The sequence below is a fragment of the Myzus persicae genome, unplaced genomic scaffold (genome assembly GCF_001856785.1).
Source record: "Myzus persicae strain clone G006 unplaced genomic scaffold, MPER_G0061.0, whole genome shotgun sequence".
Classification (NCBI taxonomy): domain Eukaryota; kingdom Metazoa; phylum Arthropoda; class Insecta; order Hemiptera; family Aphididae; genus Myzus; species Myzus persicae.
This window is the reverse complement of record NW_019104330.1, coordinates 37,408-54,892: the sequence shown is the minus strand read 5'-3', so window position 1 is coordinate 54,892 and position 17,485 is coordinate 37,408. Positions and strand designations below refer to the sequence as shown.

General features: G+C 27.9%; 2 protein-coding genes across 2 annotated transcripts; both read left to right on the top strand.

The window, feature by feature from the left end:
- The first annotated feature begins 7,889 nt into the window (after positions 1-7,889).
- Positions 7,890-8,581, top strand: LOC111041205. The gene is made up of 3 exons (XM_022325417.1): positions 7,890-8,098; positions 8,193-8,402; positions 8,490-8,581. Exons 1-3 carry the CDS (start codon positions 7,996-7,998, stop codon positions 8,579-8,581), a joined length of 405 nt encoding a protein of 134 aa, XP_022181109.1. The 5' UTR covers positions 7,890-7,995.
- Positions 8,502-9,788, top strand: LOC111041204. The gene is made up of 3 exons (XM_022325416.1): positions 8,502-8,921; positions 9,427-9,589; positions 9,658-9,788. The coding sequence occupies exons 1-3, from the start codon at positions 8,757-8,759 to the stop codon at positions 9,786-9,788; spliced, it is 459 nt and encodes a 152-aa protein (XP_022181108.1). The 5' UTR covers positions 8,502-8,756.
- Positions 9,789-17,485: the final 7,697 nt, after the last annotated feature.

The following is a 17,485-nucleotide window of genomic DNA, read 5'->3' as shown; positions in this document are numbered from 1 at the left end:
CAAATATTGTAAATTCTTTGTTTATATAATACTATAAACTATAATCATATGAACGTCGTTAGGGACTGGGGAGATTATCGCGTTTACGTGGTATAATGTACGAATATATGATTATTAAATAAATATAGACGTTCATTTCCCAACATTAATTTCTTATATGGACGGGCTATTACTTGTTTCTTATTTTGTCAAATTCTCCTGGTGTATTTAAAAATAGGTCTGAAAATAAAAATCTAAACCCCATTATTTTCAATTATTTCAATCAACATTTTTATTTTTTATTTTTCATTGAAATGAAATATTTCTTGAAAATGTCATGACATTTTAAAACCCTACCTATACTATTCGAATTTTAATTTCAGAATATTATTTACAACTGACATTAAAATATGGTTTTGGTGAAATCAACAACTAACACTGGAGATATCGATTCTAACTTCCATGTTGGATGGATCGTTATTTGAACATGTAGTAAGTTTTTCTTAAAGATTGAATAAAAATTTCAAAATTAAAACACTAAATGCCGTTCTACTTTGAAATATCAGACTGGAGACTCAGCCATACATAATTTCCTATAAATTAGAAGGTTTATATTTATGCATGTCTGGTTTGGTTACAAATTGTGTTTTAAAGTTATGCCTCTAATGGGTCCTCTACTCTAGTAACTTTCAGTTGCCCATCCTTGATCTATATAAGACTGTAGCGGATCACATCTGTGTGAGGCCGTTACATGGTAAATAGTTAAGTATAAATAATAAGCAAATATAGATGTAGATAATAATAAGGAAGAAGGCTTACACAGTATAGTCATCCGGGTACACATATATACACACATTGTAATATAATATAAAAGAGAAAACAATGTTAAGTTGGTTAGTTCTGGGACCAGTACAGCTACCCGCTAATCAATGAACTCCGGAGGACGATACTGTAAGTAGGTCTTTCGATATTTAAGTAGCTTATAAGTATTTGTATATAATAAGCGCTGTATACGTATTAAATGATTATTATATGTGGAATGATATTGTGTATGTAGTTTAAGACTATTGTGTACGTAATAATTGTTGTGTAATAATAAAACATATTCACTTAAGCTTGATATTTGACTAATCTTTCCTGAAACTCCCGAGTTACGGTTAAAATATAATTCATAGGGCTCTGAAAACCCTCACTGAATTATTTAAATATAACAGGTTCCCCAACCCCGTTACAAGACAAAGTAATTGTATAAGAATGAGTCATATAGTGGGTATTCATCTTTTAGCTTTTACTCAAAATTATATCGTGTGTAGGTAATGCGCGGGTTCTACAAATCGTATAAAATAATAATTTTTCAGATTATTATGAATATCATATTATATGTAAGGTATATCCCAGACAGCCACGCCGGAACATATAATGTTTTTATAATATTCTATCTAGTTTATAAGTTAAATATTTAAAATGTAATATTATTTTAATATTTTAAAAACTTTATAAAAGAAATATTATTTTTCAAAACATTAATTTAATGTTAAAATTATATTTTATTTTTAATATTACAATTAAAATGTAACAGGTATATTAATGTAATTTTTAAAAAAAAACTTCTACTAATATTTGGTTCAACATATTACAACAACATTATATGTATAAATTCTAATAATATTTTCCATCATAACATTTCCAAAATGTTTTGAATACTTTTATTTAAATATTATTATTTTTCATTAATTACAGATTTAAATCTTAAACTTAATTTTAATGAGCCGCTATAGTATGCGACATACGTGTATCACTGAAGACTATGGTTAGCAAGTAGCAACTTAATTATCATTGACCATCGTAGTAATAAGAAAGTCATTACCTAGTCAATAATAAAGATGTGTCTTTCAGTCAAGGGTGTCATATTATTATATCCTTTCTATATTGTATATCCGCCATTGGCGGATACCCCCTTGAAATAAAATCCTAGTTGCGCCACTGATTATAGTATAATATTTTGTCAGCTGCGTCTATTTATTTCTTAAAATATAGTGGGGTCACGTTTATCTGAACGAAATAAAATTGGGGAAAGAAGTCATTCGGATTACCTACACGACATAAAAAAAATCAATTTTCTTGCATTTTAAATTTTTATCTATGTTATATTAGTTTGTATCAAAATTATAGTTATGTACCTATATTTATTTTCAGCCAGCTAATGTATATATTACATATTATGCAATATGCTGATTAAATACCTTAACCCGTAAACGTTTAAGCAACATTAGTTCTTTGCAGTTTTCAACCCATTAGATGACTGTAGTCTGTAATGTATATAGGTCCGTAGGTATTCAGCGATATTGTAGCTTTTGAAGTAGATATTTTTGTAGTGGGCAAGAATATTCGTCTATCGACGTTCATATCTAAAATCTAAACGACAGTACACAGTACACGTGCGATGTATGATCGTAATCGACAAATATTATTACATTATCATATACATACATACGTACATAGTACATATTATAATATGTGTGTATTAATATACTGATACGACAATATTATAATGGTCAAGTCTGTTTGGATTAACGAGACACTACAATGTAGTCTGTAGTACAAAAATAAACGCAGATATAAATTAATTGCAATGGTCAGACGAGTGGTTGTTGGAAAAGCTAAAAGATTTGGTTTTTTTTCAGTGGACTTGTGAGGGCCCATAATTATTAATAAATTACACTGCATGTACATATAAATATTACACAATATTTAATAAAAAAAAAGTATACAAAATATCTCATGCTTATCGCTGATAATATTGTTCGTCAATTTGTCGCCAATCGACAAGTGATGAAGTGAACACTAGTACTCGGCGTATATGTCTACGTAGCGAGTGTTGCAGATGTGTAGATAAAATGAGTATTATTATAGTATAGAATCTATGTCTAATCGGCGGGGTTTCCGGTGTGCGTGTGCGGGTCGTGGGGGTCATCTGCAGTTTTCGTGTCGCGGACTTCTAATAATACCTAATTATTATTGTTCAGTTGTTGTCATTTAATTTACAAACTTACAGTATAATACGATATATATATATATTATATTATTATACGCTATAATATTTTAATCTATTCTGTGATAATACAGCTGAGAGTACGGCCACGGCGGTTATAAATACGTTACCATCCGTTTATTAATTGAAAAAGTATAAATAACTTTATCGTCCGATGTCTTTCTGAAAAGAAAAACCCGCCGGGCGACTGTATGCAGGCTGCGGTTAACGCGTTTATTTATTACGGATTGATAACGAAAATATTTCATTTTTAGTCTATACTGTACTGGTTATATCTCATTTTGTCACCAAGTTTCGTATGAACACTGTGAACTGGTGAAATACGAATTGTAGTGACTAGTGTTAACTCGTGAAATACGAATTGTAGTGACTAGTATTAACTCGTGAAATACGAATTGTAGTGACTAGTGTTAACTCGTGAAATACGAATTGTAGTGAGTAGTGTTAACTCATGAAATACGAATTGTATAATACTGTAAACTTTTTAAGTATTTTAGCAGTATTGACTGACTATTGAGTATTATAGCTGTCTACTATTTTTACGACGTTCAAGTAAGTACCTATTCATTGATTATTATTATTATTATTAGTTGTAGTTGCCGGCTTGTAATATTATTAATAATTATAATACAATTACACCACACACACACATACGTTGTAAACTAAAATGTAAATTTTATATTTTTAACAAGAAAAAGAATATGCAGGCAGGTACTTCAAAATATTAACTAGCTAGTTAGGTATGTAGGTATCTATAGAACTAATACTAACCTAAGCTATTATTTTACGTTAGTAATTACTTATTTATACTAGGTTTATTATATTTAATAAATTATTTCATTAGAATTGTAAGTTAATCTGTTAATGTAACATTGAATTAATTTTTCTTATTTTAATATAAATTATACTAATAGATGTATCTATATAATTATTGTAATGATTATTTATTTCTATCATAAGTATATACTTCCAACATTTTAAAAATATTTGTAAATGTTTATGGATTTATAGCAAAATACTAGGTAGTAAGTAGGTATTAACATATAATGTTTGCATAAATAATAGATAAAGTAATAAACGAAAAAAAATATAATTAGGGTTATATTGTATAAAATATAATTATATTATATTATAATACCTAATAATTACTATATTATACTATGATTTGTTATTCAACTAAATATGGAGACTAAAAAATAAGGACAAATTCCTACCTATCTACTAAAGTACTATTCAAAATAATCATTAGTTTAAAACTATAGTTTTAGTTTTAGTTTTTTTAGAAATGAAATTAAACAAAATCTTTTTAAATAAATATATTTATTTAAAAAGATTTTGTTTAATTTCATTTCTAATTCTTAGTTTGATTGAGTAAATACTAAATAGCCCTGTAAATAAATAATAAGATGTATATTTTCAATTATTTATTATAATATAGACTATTCAAAATGCAATCTGAAAGAACTTTACGACGGAAAATTAAAAAAGAATTAGATTCTATACTAATGTTAAATTCCAATAATGACAGTAATATAGAAATTGATGAAATAGCCGATACTACTTTTTATAACACACCTTCAATCAGCACAGGTGATTTGTCTCAAACAGTAACACTTTGCAGTCAAAATATTTCATTCTCTCGAGAAGTAGTATCCTCTATTGATTCAAAAAATGAAACAAATGAACCTTATAATAATTTAACTGATGAAGTTCATCACAATGATAATTTGTTACAAATATCTACAGAAACTCCGTCAGAAAGTACAGACAACACTTCTTTTAAAGATGATTTATGTAGATGGGTAATCGAATGTAATGTGCCTCAAACCACTATAAATAAATTATTGCATTTGATAAAACAACGAGATATTATAAATACTAATGAGCTGCCATGGGATTCTCGGACTTTATTATCTACTCCTCGCACTAAAATATCAAACGTCCGTGTGGTCGAGCCCGGTCATTATTATCATTTTGGCTTAGAAGAAGGAATTATTAGACATGCATCTTCGTATAATTTGTCAGAAATAAAACTTATGATTGGTATTGACGGATTGCCTATTGCAAAAAGCAGTAATAGTCAATTGTGGCCCATTTTAGCTTATATTGAAAATACAACTAAAATTGTTTTTCCTGTTGGTATTTACCATGGTTATTCTAAGCCGAAAAACAGTAATCTTTTTCTAGATGATTTTATTTCAGAAACAAAAAATCTTATAGCAAATGGTATTGTTTTAAATAATTGTACAACAAAAGTATCAATAAGTGGGTTTATTTGTGACAGTCCTGCTAAAGCATTTATATTACAATTGAAAGGCCATTCAGGATTTTCTTCATGTACTCGTTGTATCCAAGTAGGCGAATACTATAAAAACCGGGTCTGTTATCCTTATTGTAATTTTTCTCTTAAAAGAACACATGAAACATATGTAAAAAAAATATACGAGGAACACCACATTGGAGATACTCTATCAAGACTTATAGAAATACCTGGTATAGATATTGTTAGAATGTTTCCACTCGATTATATGCATCTAGTGGCACTTGGAGTTGTAAAAAAATTAATTTTACTTTGGTTGCATACTGGTCCAGTACAAGTTCGCATCCCCGGCCGTAGGATAAATGCGTTAAGTACTTCATTATTGAACATTAAATCATGCATTCCCTCTGATTTTCCTAGAAAAACTAGAATAATACAAGATTTTGGAAGGTATAAAGCTAGTGAATTAAGATTTTTTATACTTTATATTGGACCTATTGTGCTTAAAAATATTATTACTGAAGATTCATATACAAACTTTATGGCTTTACATGTGGCAATAATAATATTAATTAGTCCTGATTATTCTTGTTATTTAAATTATGCTAAAGAATTATTGAATTACTTTGTTAAGTCATTTGAAATAATTTATGGTCGTCAAAATATTTCGCAAAATGTCCATTGCCTTTTACATTTAACAGATGACTATGAAAACTTTGGCCCTCTAGACAATTGCAGTGCGTTTCCATTCGAAAATTTTATGAAGGAATTAAAGAGTAAAGTTAGGAAACATGAGAAACCACTTGAACAATTAATAAATAGATATAAAGAAATGTATGAATTGCCTGTGACTTTACCAAATGTATCAATAGTACTACCAATTATGACTAAAAAACATAAAAATGGACCATTAGTTGACAATATCAAAGGTATACAGTTTAAAACAATTATGTTTGATAAATTTAAAATTGATACTACAGTTATTAAGAATAGTTACATAATGACTAATAATAGTGAAATTGTTCAATGTTTGAATATTATAAAAACAGATAATGGCAGTATTAAATTAATTGGAAAAACATTTGAAAAGAAAATGGCTTTATATGATAATCCTGCGGATTCTTCGATTTTTGATATTTATACTGTTGATGCACTTAGTAATGTGATAAAATGCTGGGACTATTTGGAAATAAAAAAAAAAATAATGATTATTAAACAAGATAATATATTAGTTGCAATGCCAATACTCCACACATCATTGTAATTTGTAAATACCTACCTAGTTATATATGTATTCTGTAAATGCTATTTTTTTGTTATAAAATGTGTTAATTATTATTTTGTGTAATATTATAATTTTTAATTTTAAGAAAAATAATAAAAATTCTATTATTTTTATTAGAATAGTATTAATTTAAATTGTATTCAGCTTAAGATAAATATTGTTAATCATTAATTTATATACTTATATAGCATATAAATATTTATGTACATACTAAGTAATTAATTTGTGGTCTGGTATCAGTCAGGTTTTTAAATGCTACTACTTGTAAATTATTTAGGTATCATTTAAAAATATTTATTTGATAATAATGTTATTTAGATTATTTGGATTTTAAATCATGTGGGTAGTTGTTCATTTTGTTGATGACAATGCCGTAGAAGCAGTGCCTGAAACATGGTATAAAAATAAAAATAAAACATGTGCTTGGCCAATCATATCAAAAAATTCTAAAAAACATATTGTAAAACAAGATTATCCAGACGAAAATAATTATATGTGGTATCCTGCAAGGGTTCTTGGAAGGAAATATGGTATTTACATAATTGAAAAATATCTATAATCTTTAATAATATCTACCTATCTAAATTTATATTTTATTTTATTAAATTATTGTTGGTTATATAGCAACTCTAGAAGAAGCTCGAAGCAAGACAAATGTTGCCCAGTTTCAGTCTGAACTATCCGCAAATGATGAAGATTTAATTTTACAAAATAAATCCAAATGTATTGGAAGTCCACCTTCGTTAAAGCCAAGTAAATTTTTTTTTCTAACTTTTAGTAGTTTTAAGTTGAATTTTAAAAATATTTATAAGTTACAAGTAATAAAATATAATTTTCTTTGTAGGTAAAATGAAAAAAACTGATACTCAATTAAAAAAACGTGTGTTTGACAAAATTGATCATGATGATTCAGATATTGATAATTCCGATGATGATCCTGACTATTCCCAACCTCTCATTATAGATGGCATGTATTAATATTGTTGATATACTATTATAAGAATAGTAGTACCTATAATTAATAAATAAAAATGCTGTAGGTAAAATGAAAAAAACTGATACTCAATCAAAAAAACGTGTGTTTGACAAAATTGACCATTATGGTTCAGATATTGAAAATTTTGGCAATGATTCTGACTCTGACTATTCCCAACCTTTGAATCAAGGTAGCATGTGTTAATATTATTGATACTATATTAAGAGTAAAGTACTTATACCTATTAATGAATAAAATAATATTATAATTCTGTAGGTATAATGAAACAAGCTGATACTCAATCAAAAAAACGTGTGTTTGAAAAAAATGAACCAAATATAATGAATAACTCTGATTCTGATATAAGTAAACAATGATTTTAAATTTATTTATATTATATACATTTTGTATAATGATCAATTATTAATTTAGTTCTAGATGAAATGAAACCTAACACTTTGCTCAGTCATAAAAAAACACCAACACAGTTGTTATCTACCTTTGAAGTCCAAACTCTGGACCATTGTGAATTTACAAAAGTAGATGGTATACATAAATATTATTATTTTCCTACATTTTCAATTATAATAAAGAATAACTGTATATAGTCACTAATATATACAATTATATTTCTCAACAGATCCTGCAATAGTACATCATAGTGTCACAAAACAACAAAAGTTAATTTTGCATTCCCCAATAAGTGATGTATCGAGAAAAAGAATAATGATAAAATCTTCTTTACAAAATCAACAACAGCAGACCCCTTCGACTAGTATGAGTGAACAGAACATGTCAAATAATATAAAAAAGGTTTTGTTTCCATTACAAAATTCAGATGGATCGAAAGGTAAAACTAATAAATATGTATATAACTATATTAAAATATTTTTTATATTTATTGTACTTTAATTTATGTAATAATTAATGATTATAGGATCAGCTACCATGTCTCGAATTGGTACAAATAAAAAATATGATTTTGGGATGACTGATTCAGGTAAACATATTGTTATGCGTTTAATTTAGTTAGTCTTCACATATACTCATTAGGATTTAGGTTAAACTTTATTAGCTATTTATAGATTTATAAATAGTTAAATTTTTTTTTACAGCCTTCAAAAATTTTGTTGTTAATTCATTAACTAAATTAAAAAATGAAATAGCTGCAATACACTCAACCATCAATTCAACACATCTAGCAATGGATACATTTTTAAATGATTCTGGTCAAAAAACAGCTAATCAACTGGCATCTCATTTTGCAGATAGTTATAGTTTGGATGATGTATTTCCAATAACTAATGAAAAAGAATTGGAAATGTTGAATAATAAGATATGTCATGATAAACAGTTTAAATTAGCAACGGTAAATTTATATTAAACTGATATCTATTCTTCAGGCATATATACAGTAGAAATTTGTTATATAATTGGATCTGAACTCTTAAAAAATGAAGGAATTTGTGCCATTATATTTTTATAACCAAAATCTATATTAATTAAATTCATAATAATAATATCATTAAAAGCCCATGAGATGCCCTGGATAATATATTACCTTTAAGTTTGATAATAGCAGGTTGATTGACTCTAAAATTAAAGCTAACAACATAAAATGAGTTCTGCTAAACGCAAATTTGTTATGTTGTATGTTAGTAAAACTGTAGAGACAACATATACAAGTTTGACATCCTCTTTAAAGTGTATTTAAGGAATATTAAATAAAGATTTAAAATCAAATTTCCCTTATAAACCGATGAATTATAAATAATTTGTACTGTATAATATGTATGATATTATTCATTTTCCTTGTCACTGAGTAAATATATTACCACGAATATAATATTATTGTTTTATTGTATTTTATACAGGTGTCAAAGTTATCTTTATTAGTAGGAAATAAAGATATTGGGGATAGTGTACGTCGTCTTGTTAGTCGCATGTTTACTGATGATATTCTCACATTTTATTCTTTGCAAGGAAAGAAACAGAAAAAGAATTTTTCAAAATTACCTGCTTATCAACTTATAATCGGTATTTATTATAAATGAATGAAAATGACAATGTATGAATATCTAAAACTGTTTTTTTATATGTTACAGATGCATTAAGAATTCACTCGAAGTTCAAGGATAAAATTGACAAAGAATTTAATGACCCTTTGGCGAATTGGATAAATCATTCAAAATTTAGAATTATAAACAAAATGAAAGCAGCAGAAAAAACTACTTAATGATTAGTTATTGTTTTAATGTTCATTAAATGAACATTAAAAAATATAATAAAAATATAATTTTGTTTTAATCATTTTGTTACTAAAAATGTAAAGTAAAAATTAAATTGAGTTTTTGTATTAAAACATTGGCTTTATAACTGCATTGTGTTACCCTTGGTTTCTAAATAAGTATAAACAAAAAGTAATAGCTATAATCATGGGCGCCAATAGATAAAATTTTAGAGGGGGATCAAAATAAAAAAATTTTCAACTGTTAGGTAATAAAGATAATAATAATATTATGGTAATGTTTATTAAGCTACAAGTTTTTAATATTTTTTGTCTAGGGGGGTGGGGCAAGTGCCCTATCTTCCCCCCCCCCCAATGGGCGCCTATGGTTATAGTAGTAAAAGTAAAAAAATATGAAGAAAACTTTAAAATAATATTTCCTTAACATTACTTCAAATAAATTTAAATGTTATATAAAACATAAAATACAAATATTGAAACATTCTTACAACATTATTGCTGTAATGTTTTAAAAATTTTATAAATTTCAATTTAATTTAATATTTAAAAAGTGGACAAAACATGAATATTTAACATTATAGTAACATTCCAGTAATATTATTGTAATTAAATTAAAACATTTCTGTAACATTATATGTTACTTTTGAAATCTTACATAAATGTTTCAATAACTTTATTTGGCTGTCTGGGATTATAAGAAAAACGACTCTGAACGGAGATGATCTGTCAATCTAGAATATTTAACATATTTTTATATAACTGTATTAAATTTTATAGATTTTTTGTCTATTCTAAATTTTTATCGACACTTCTAGTATATTTAAATAATTTGAAAAAAAATGTTCGATAAAAAAAAAAATGTTAATTTAACTTAACCTTTTTTATTACCTTGGTAGAAATATTGAGAGCAATCGCCATGATTTCCAAAAACATGATTTGGTCCATTTATGACATCCGTTTTTAGTCATGCCAATTTTTCATCGTACCTAATAAGAAATAGATCCTGTTTCATTTTTTTTAACCTTATAGCTTCAGTAACAGTATATCTAAGTCTCAGTAAATTATTTTGTAATAATATCCTAAAACATCCTGGTATGCGATCACCGTTGGAATTTTTTCTTTTATTCGCGATTCGTTATTCTAAACTCTTGAAATGTTATTTCTAGGGAATGGGCTTTTTTTTAATTACTAATTTTTTATGACATTTTTTTTGATGAACTTAAAGGTATATATAGAGTTAATATTTTTCTTCAAATGTTATATGAATTAATTAAAAATAAATGAAACATTTTGTTACTTAATTTGAATTTTGTTTAACATGAAGTCCATTCCATACTAGGTATTGTTCATGAATTATTTCTAAAACTTACAACTCCCGACAATGCATTGTACCTAATGAATTTTAAACGAACGCTTGCTAAATTCCCTATCAGCAATAACTTAAATTTTTGGACGAAATTGAAGATCTAATTCACCGTTTTCCTTTTCCAAACCTTTTTTTTCTTGCCCTACTATTCCATTTTTTTGAGACAATATCATAAACAATGAACATACATACAAATTTGAGTATGAAGTTTTTGATACAATTGACTAGTATGCTTGAGGTCAACAATAGGTACGTCTACCCTCTAATTTTGCCAATTGGCCATCAGTACACAACTCGCCGTTTTCATAATGTTCGAGTTGTTACAAGTTCTGATGGTACATTACTATGAAAATTATATTCCGGAATAACTTAAAAATTTGTTGTAATCGACAAAGATAGTGTTTGGCTTATAAAATTTACCTATGACAATTTATAACTTTAGAAAATAAATTGCGACAATCACAATTCACAATATTACTGTTTTGATGTACAGTGGGTTATAACTTATAAGTGGGTTATTGAAGTAGAATGTATAAAATTTAAATTCAACGATATAAATATATAATATAATATACGATACGATATAGTATACAAAAAACTATTCTGAGCAGAGGCTTGTCAGCCTTGGTTTATATTATATTATATTTATATTGTTATCATTAACACATTATAGCCAGTAAGTTGAATTAATGTTATTTGTAAGTCATCGACGTTATTCATGTTAATATGTAATTTTGACCAAATTTGAACTTAAAATGTCTATAAAAGTTATATTTTTTTCTTACCTACGTTAAAAACTGCTTACGCGGAACGTTCTTTTAAATTTTCGATCCTCAGTTATAAAAATTTAAAAATTTAAAATTTGTTAGGTAGCGGTGTCGTATGCTATCTACGCAATAAATACTGGTGTCGTATGCTATCTGCAAATACTATTTATCGTCTGATGTTATATAATATCTATATAATCGTAATAATATTTATCTACACTCTACATAGTTAGATCCTACGGGTTTTTAACGATTAGTTGTGTCTGTGAATTATTCGCGTGTGTTTGTCATTTGTATTGTATTCAAAATGACTTCAATTGGTGATTTATATAGACATATTATTTATACTGATGATACTTGTGTACATTTTTTAAAACAAAACCTAAACAAGAATTTTGTGAAAATATCAATAATGTTAGCAATGAATTGTGTGGTGGCGTTCTCAAGGAATGTTATAAAAATAGCCGCAAACGAGATTCCTATGGGCAATTTATTAAAATAAAATACTTAAGTTGCCAAACATGTGGTTGTCAAACTTATCAGTCCATTCGTAAAAAAATCCACTTTTCACCTATGTCGATATTAATGGAAAATGTAATAACGGATTAAGTTTATGCCAGATTGTAGAGCTCGTATGGTATTGAGCACATGGTATGAAAGTAACTAAAACTATGAAATGGACAGGCAAAAGTCAACATACCGTGTCGGATTGGTACAATCTTTGCCGTAATATTTGTGTTGACCAATTTGAAAAACGTACGAAACTGGGTGTTGTAGGATTCGTAGTGCAAATATACGAATCTTTATTTCAAGGCAAGCGGAAGTATAACCGTGGTCGTCTACGTCTAGAAAGACAGAAATAATCACAATTATTCGATCAACAAAAACAATAACAAAAATAACTGTATGTGTTGGATGCAAATACACAAGGTGTGCCTAATCAATGGTCCACAGGTCATTTAGACCTATGCTGAATTATAAACAGCCGACCGGTTCACGGATGTGTGAGCGCCGCCCGCCGCTCTTGGTCGTTACGCCAACGACAGCGTCATCGATCGTGGTTGTGCGTGTATGTTGTGCCATGTCGCTAGCTGCACAAGCATATTGTTGCACATACACATATTGTTCCGTCGGAATTGTGTTGAACAAATGTAACGAACCAAACCCTAAGCCAAGGCAGGGAAGTTGACTTCGTTTTGTTTACATAAATGTATATTGTCAGGTTCAAAAAAATAAGAAAAGCAAGAACAATTCTTAATAACAGCGTGATCAGCTATATAATGAATTAACGCAAAAGACGTAACACACAATTAACAGGGGAATACATAATAATAATAATAAATAAATATTAAGCGACGCTCGGCGCTATAAACTAATCATACTAACTAACATAATATAATGAATATGACCAATATGATAAATAAATAATTCAAGTACGTAATAATAATAAACAAGGCGTTATGCGCTACTGAATCAAAATGAATAATAATACTAATGATTTTACAATAAAAGGACAAATAGAATAAAATAAGACCGGGTATAGCCTACTCACATGACCTGGATTATGACGGCGATGAGCTGCACTGGTAAGGAATAATGAAGGTGGCAGCTGGTTGACTCGGCAATAAGAATCGACGACGTCGACACCCAGTATCCTTTGACACCTTCGACTAGTCCGTAAAGTAAGTCTTACTATGCGACTGTATAGCACAGATCAGTGGACTGGTTGTGCGTGATGGAGTTTAAAATGTATAGTAACGTATGATAAACACAATTCCGACGGAACAATATGTGTATGTACAACAATATGTATGTGCAGCTAGCGACACGGCATAACATACACGCACAACCACGATCGACGACGCTGTCGTCGGCATAACAACCGAGAGCGGCGGGCTGCGCGCACACATCTGTGAACCGGTCGGCTGTTTATTATTCAGCATAGGTCTAAATGACCTGTGGACCGTTGGTTAGGCACACCTTGTGTATTTGCATCCAACAGTATGTTTTACATAGATATCATGATTACCTATATAACTGTAGTTAAAACTATTTCCTTAATTATTTTTTTTGTTTTGTCACTACTCATGTAACATTATAGTAAATAGGAATTTCCTTAATTTAAAATTTATGCTTACACAAAAGTCTAATAATTTAAACTATTATAGTTATATAGCAGATATTAACTGTTTATAGTTAGGTTTAAACGGTTATGTTTATAAGCTAATTCTAACTTAATTCTTCTAAGATATCATCTATAACCCGGCAAGGTTAGAACAAAAAAAAATAAAAATAAAAATCTATGGATTTATATAGAGTTATTAAAACTGGAACTCAATGTTCAAATGTAATAGTAAAATGAAAAATCTGGCAATTTGAACCAAATAAAAACGAAAAAAAAGTGCAAAAAATATATAGAACTGCCGTGAGAATCGTTCCCGGCCCTAAGTGCTGAGGATGCACGGAATATCGATCCCCACTAGGCCACATCTATCTGGGACTGTGTAACCCGAAGTTAATCATTTAAACTGTTCCTGAAGCAAAAACTATAAACTTCGAATGTTTTTACTTCAAAATCAAGTCTGACCATCAACTGCTCACTTCACCATCATTTTCAATGTATTAATCCACAAAAGTTCAAAGAAGTTTTTAATAATTTTTAAAATAGGAAAATTTGAATTCAATGATACATCATTGCAGAATACGAAAAACAATTCTGAATTCTGAGCAGGGGCAGCTTCGTCAGCCAATGTTTTAAGTATATTTTATCATATTAATATTAGTCAGCCCTGAGTATTTTATACTTTATTTATATTGCATACGTATTACATACGTAATTTATTTTATTTTAATTTTGTGCCAAAAACATAGCATACAATATTATTACAATACTAATACATACATATTTTGTGATACAACAATTGTTTGTAAGAAAGAGACTACGTAATATGTATGCATATTATGAGGGTATGGAACTGTGGTGTCCTCTTAACATTTAACTATTCGTATGTAGAGGTGTTAATTGTACCTCATAATATGGATTAAAATTAAAATTTTATTTTTATTTTCATCAAAATAAAATATATAAAAAAAATAGATTTCAAGGAAATTGTAGAACTTTGCTTTTAGTATGTTATATAGACCATATTATGGAACATTTATAATAAATATGATGACATAGATTATAATTAGGTTTAATCTAAGGCCGATCACACACTAAAAGAGCAAAACTACGTTAGACAGTGTTAGTCAGCCTAACACAGTTTTGTTAAAAATAGAACATAGGAAATTACGTTGCATACGCACATTGATAAGACATAGTCAAAACAAAACATTTTTGCTTTAAATCACAATTAGTCATGACTGATACTGTCTGAGTGTCCACATTTTTCTTTAGTCACAACTAGACAAGAAAGAATATTATTCGTGTATTTTGTATTTTGCATATATTTTTAATAATATTTTGTATATACTTATCACATAATGGCTTGTGATGGAGAAATACTAGTAAGTTTAGTGGAAATGAGACCATCTATTTATAATTTCGGATACAAGGACCACAGCAACAGAATTGTACAAGACAAGTTATGGGAAGAAATAAGCAAAGAAATGAATGTTGATGGTAATTTGAATAAATTAAAAAATATATATATTTATATAAGTATTATATTAAGTTATTAAGTTATTGAATTATTATTATTACATACGAAATTCCAAATTGTATACTTGTACGGAGTTGAATACATTTAGAACAACATTACTGCCCTTAGTAAAAATAACTATTAGAAAACTATTAAATTTTTTCCAATAGTCATTTCGGACAAACTACTAAAAGTCTCAATAGTTTACAACTACATAGTGTCGAATAGTTGTACTAATAGATTTTAGTAGTTTTACTACTAGATTTTAGTAGTTTTACTACTAGATTTTAATAGTATTACTACTAGACTTGAATAGTTTTACTACTCGATTTTAGTAGTTTTATTACTAGATTTTAATAGTATTACTACTAGACTTGAATAGTTTTACTACTAGATTTTAATAGTATTACTACTTGATTCATATAGTTTTACTACTAGATTTTAATAGTATTACTACTAGATTTGATTACTTTTAATTATACATATTGGTAGTTTTACTTACTAGTTACTACCTACTACATTTGAGAAGTTTCACTACTGTAGAACTGCATGTATCATAATAGTAATAAGCTCTTTAAATGTTTTTTATAAATAGTACCCATAAACTAAAATATTATTGTATATAGTAATGTAGGATATATAATACAAAAAAACAAAAAATTGTGGTACATAATTAATATTTTTTATTTAAGATTATAAACTAGGCATATTAGTTATATATATAAGGTAGTATTTATATTATGGAACTGTTGTAGTGGTGGCGGATAGAGATCCAGTTTTTTTTTTGTTAAAATTATTTAATTTCATACGCATTGCCTTTTCAATTTCGCCTTTATTTGTTTCTGGAAATATGGATAAAGTAAAATCTACAACAATAAATAAAAAAATTAATTATTTAATACTATTACATACTATATACTGATAGATAATACAAATTATATAAATACATACATTGGTAGAACAGTGGATTTAGGTATATTAAGTTTAAAATAGCTGATTTTTATTGTTGACTGTATTGGCTATAACCAGCTTTTTATTATATTTTGTATGCAAAGAGATAGTTTATATTTATATAATATTAAGTCAGGTGGAAGAAAGTTGCTTTATTAATGGATTACTGTGAGAGTTTAAGTTGGAATGAAATTTAGAGTAATGTGCTTTTGCTAATTGATTGAGTGTAGGAATTTTTAGGTCTTTGTGAAGATTATTGTTTGTGAAATACCAGGGAGAAGATGTTATTAATCGTAGACAGATAGATTGAAAAGCTTAAAGCGTGTTGATAATAGAGGGCTTTGCGGAGCCCCATAACTGGATGCCATATGTCCAGGCAGGTCTAATTATTGATTTGTATATAGTAAGTTTATTTGAAAGGGAAAGTTTGGATTTTAAGAGTGGTCTTAGAATATGAAGTCTAGAGTTAACAGTTTTACGTTTAAGTTTTATGTGTGGGCTCCAGGTTAAGCGTTTGTCGAGAGTTAGTCCAAGGTATTTAACTTCGTTTGCCTTAGGAATTGTTATATTGTTTAACGTAACAGGTGGAGAATCGAGATTACGTAGTGAAAAAGTTACTTGAACCGATTCAGTTTCGTTTATTTTGATTTTCCATCTGTTTGCCCACAAGCTGATTATATTTAAATGGTTTTGGATCATTTCACTGGCTGTGACGTGGCTTTCGTGGGAGGCGGTTATTAGCGTGTCATCAGCGTATGTGCCTAAAGATGTACAATTTATAATTTTTGAATATAGCTATTTGTTTTATTAAATATAGGTTTCAGCATTTCAGTTAAGATTTTAATAAGTAATACCTATTTATATGGTGTTAAATAATTAATATTAATGTATATTTACCAAGAATAGCACGGGTTTTAACTTCATCTAGCTTTTTTTTTGGAGATTCGTTTGATTTTTTAA

Bases quoted from the DNA above. Each gene is read 5' to 3' on its own strand.
- LOC111041205 (XM_022325417.1), top strand. From the start codon at position 7,996: ATGAAACCTAACACTTTGCTCAGTCATAAAAAAACACCAACACAGTTG. The intron at 8,099-8,192 runs GTATACATAAAT...ATTTCTCAACAG, and splicing joins TGAATTTACAAAAGTAGATG to ATCCTGCAATAGTACATCAT. The intron at 8,403-8,489 runs GTAAAACTAATA...TAATGATTATAG, and splicing joins AAATTCAGATGGATCGAAAG to GATCAGCTACCATGTCTCGA.
- LOC111041204 (XM_022325416.1), top strand. From the start codon at position 8,757: ATGGATACATTTTTAAATGATTCTGGTCAAAAAACAGCTAATCAACTG. The intron at 8,922-9,426 runs GTAAATTTATAT...TATTTTATACAG, and splicing joins AACAGTTTAAATTAGCAACG to GTGTCAAAGTTATCTTTATT. The intron at 9,590-9,657 runs GTATTTATTATA...TATATGTTACAG, and splicing joins TGCTTATCAACTTATAATCG to ATGCATTAAGAATTCACTCG.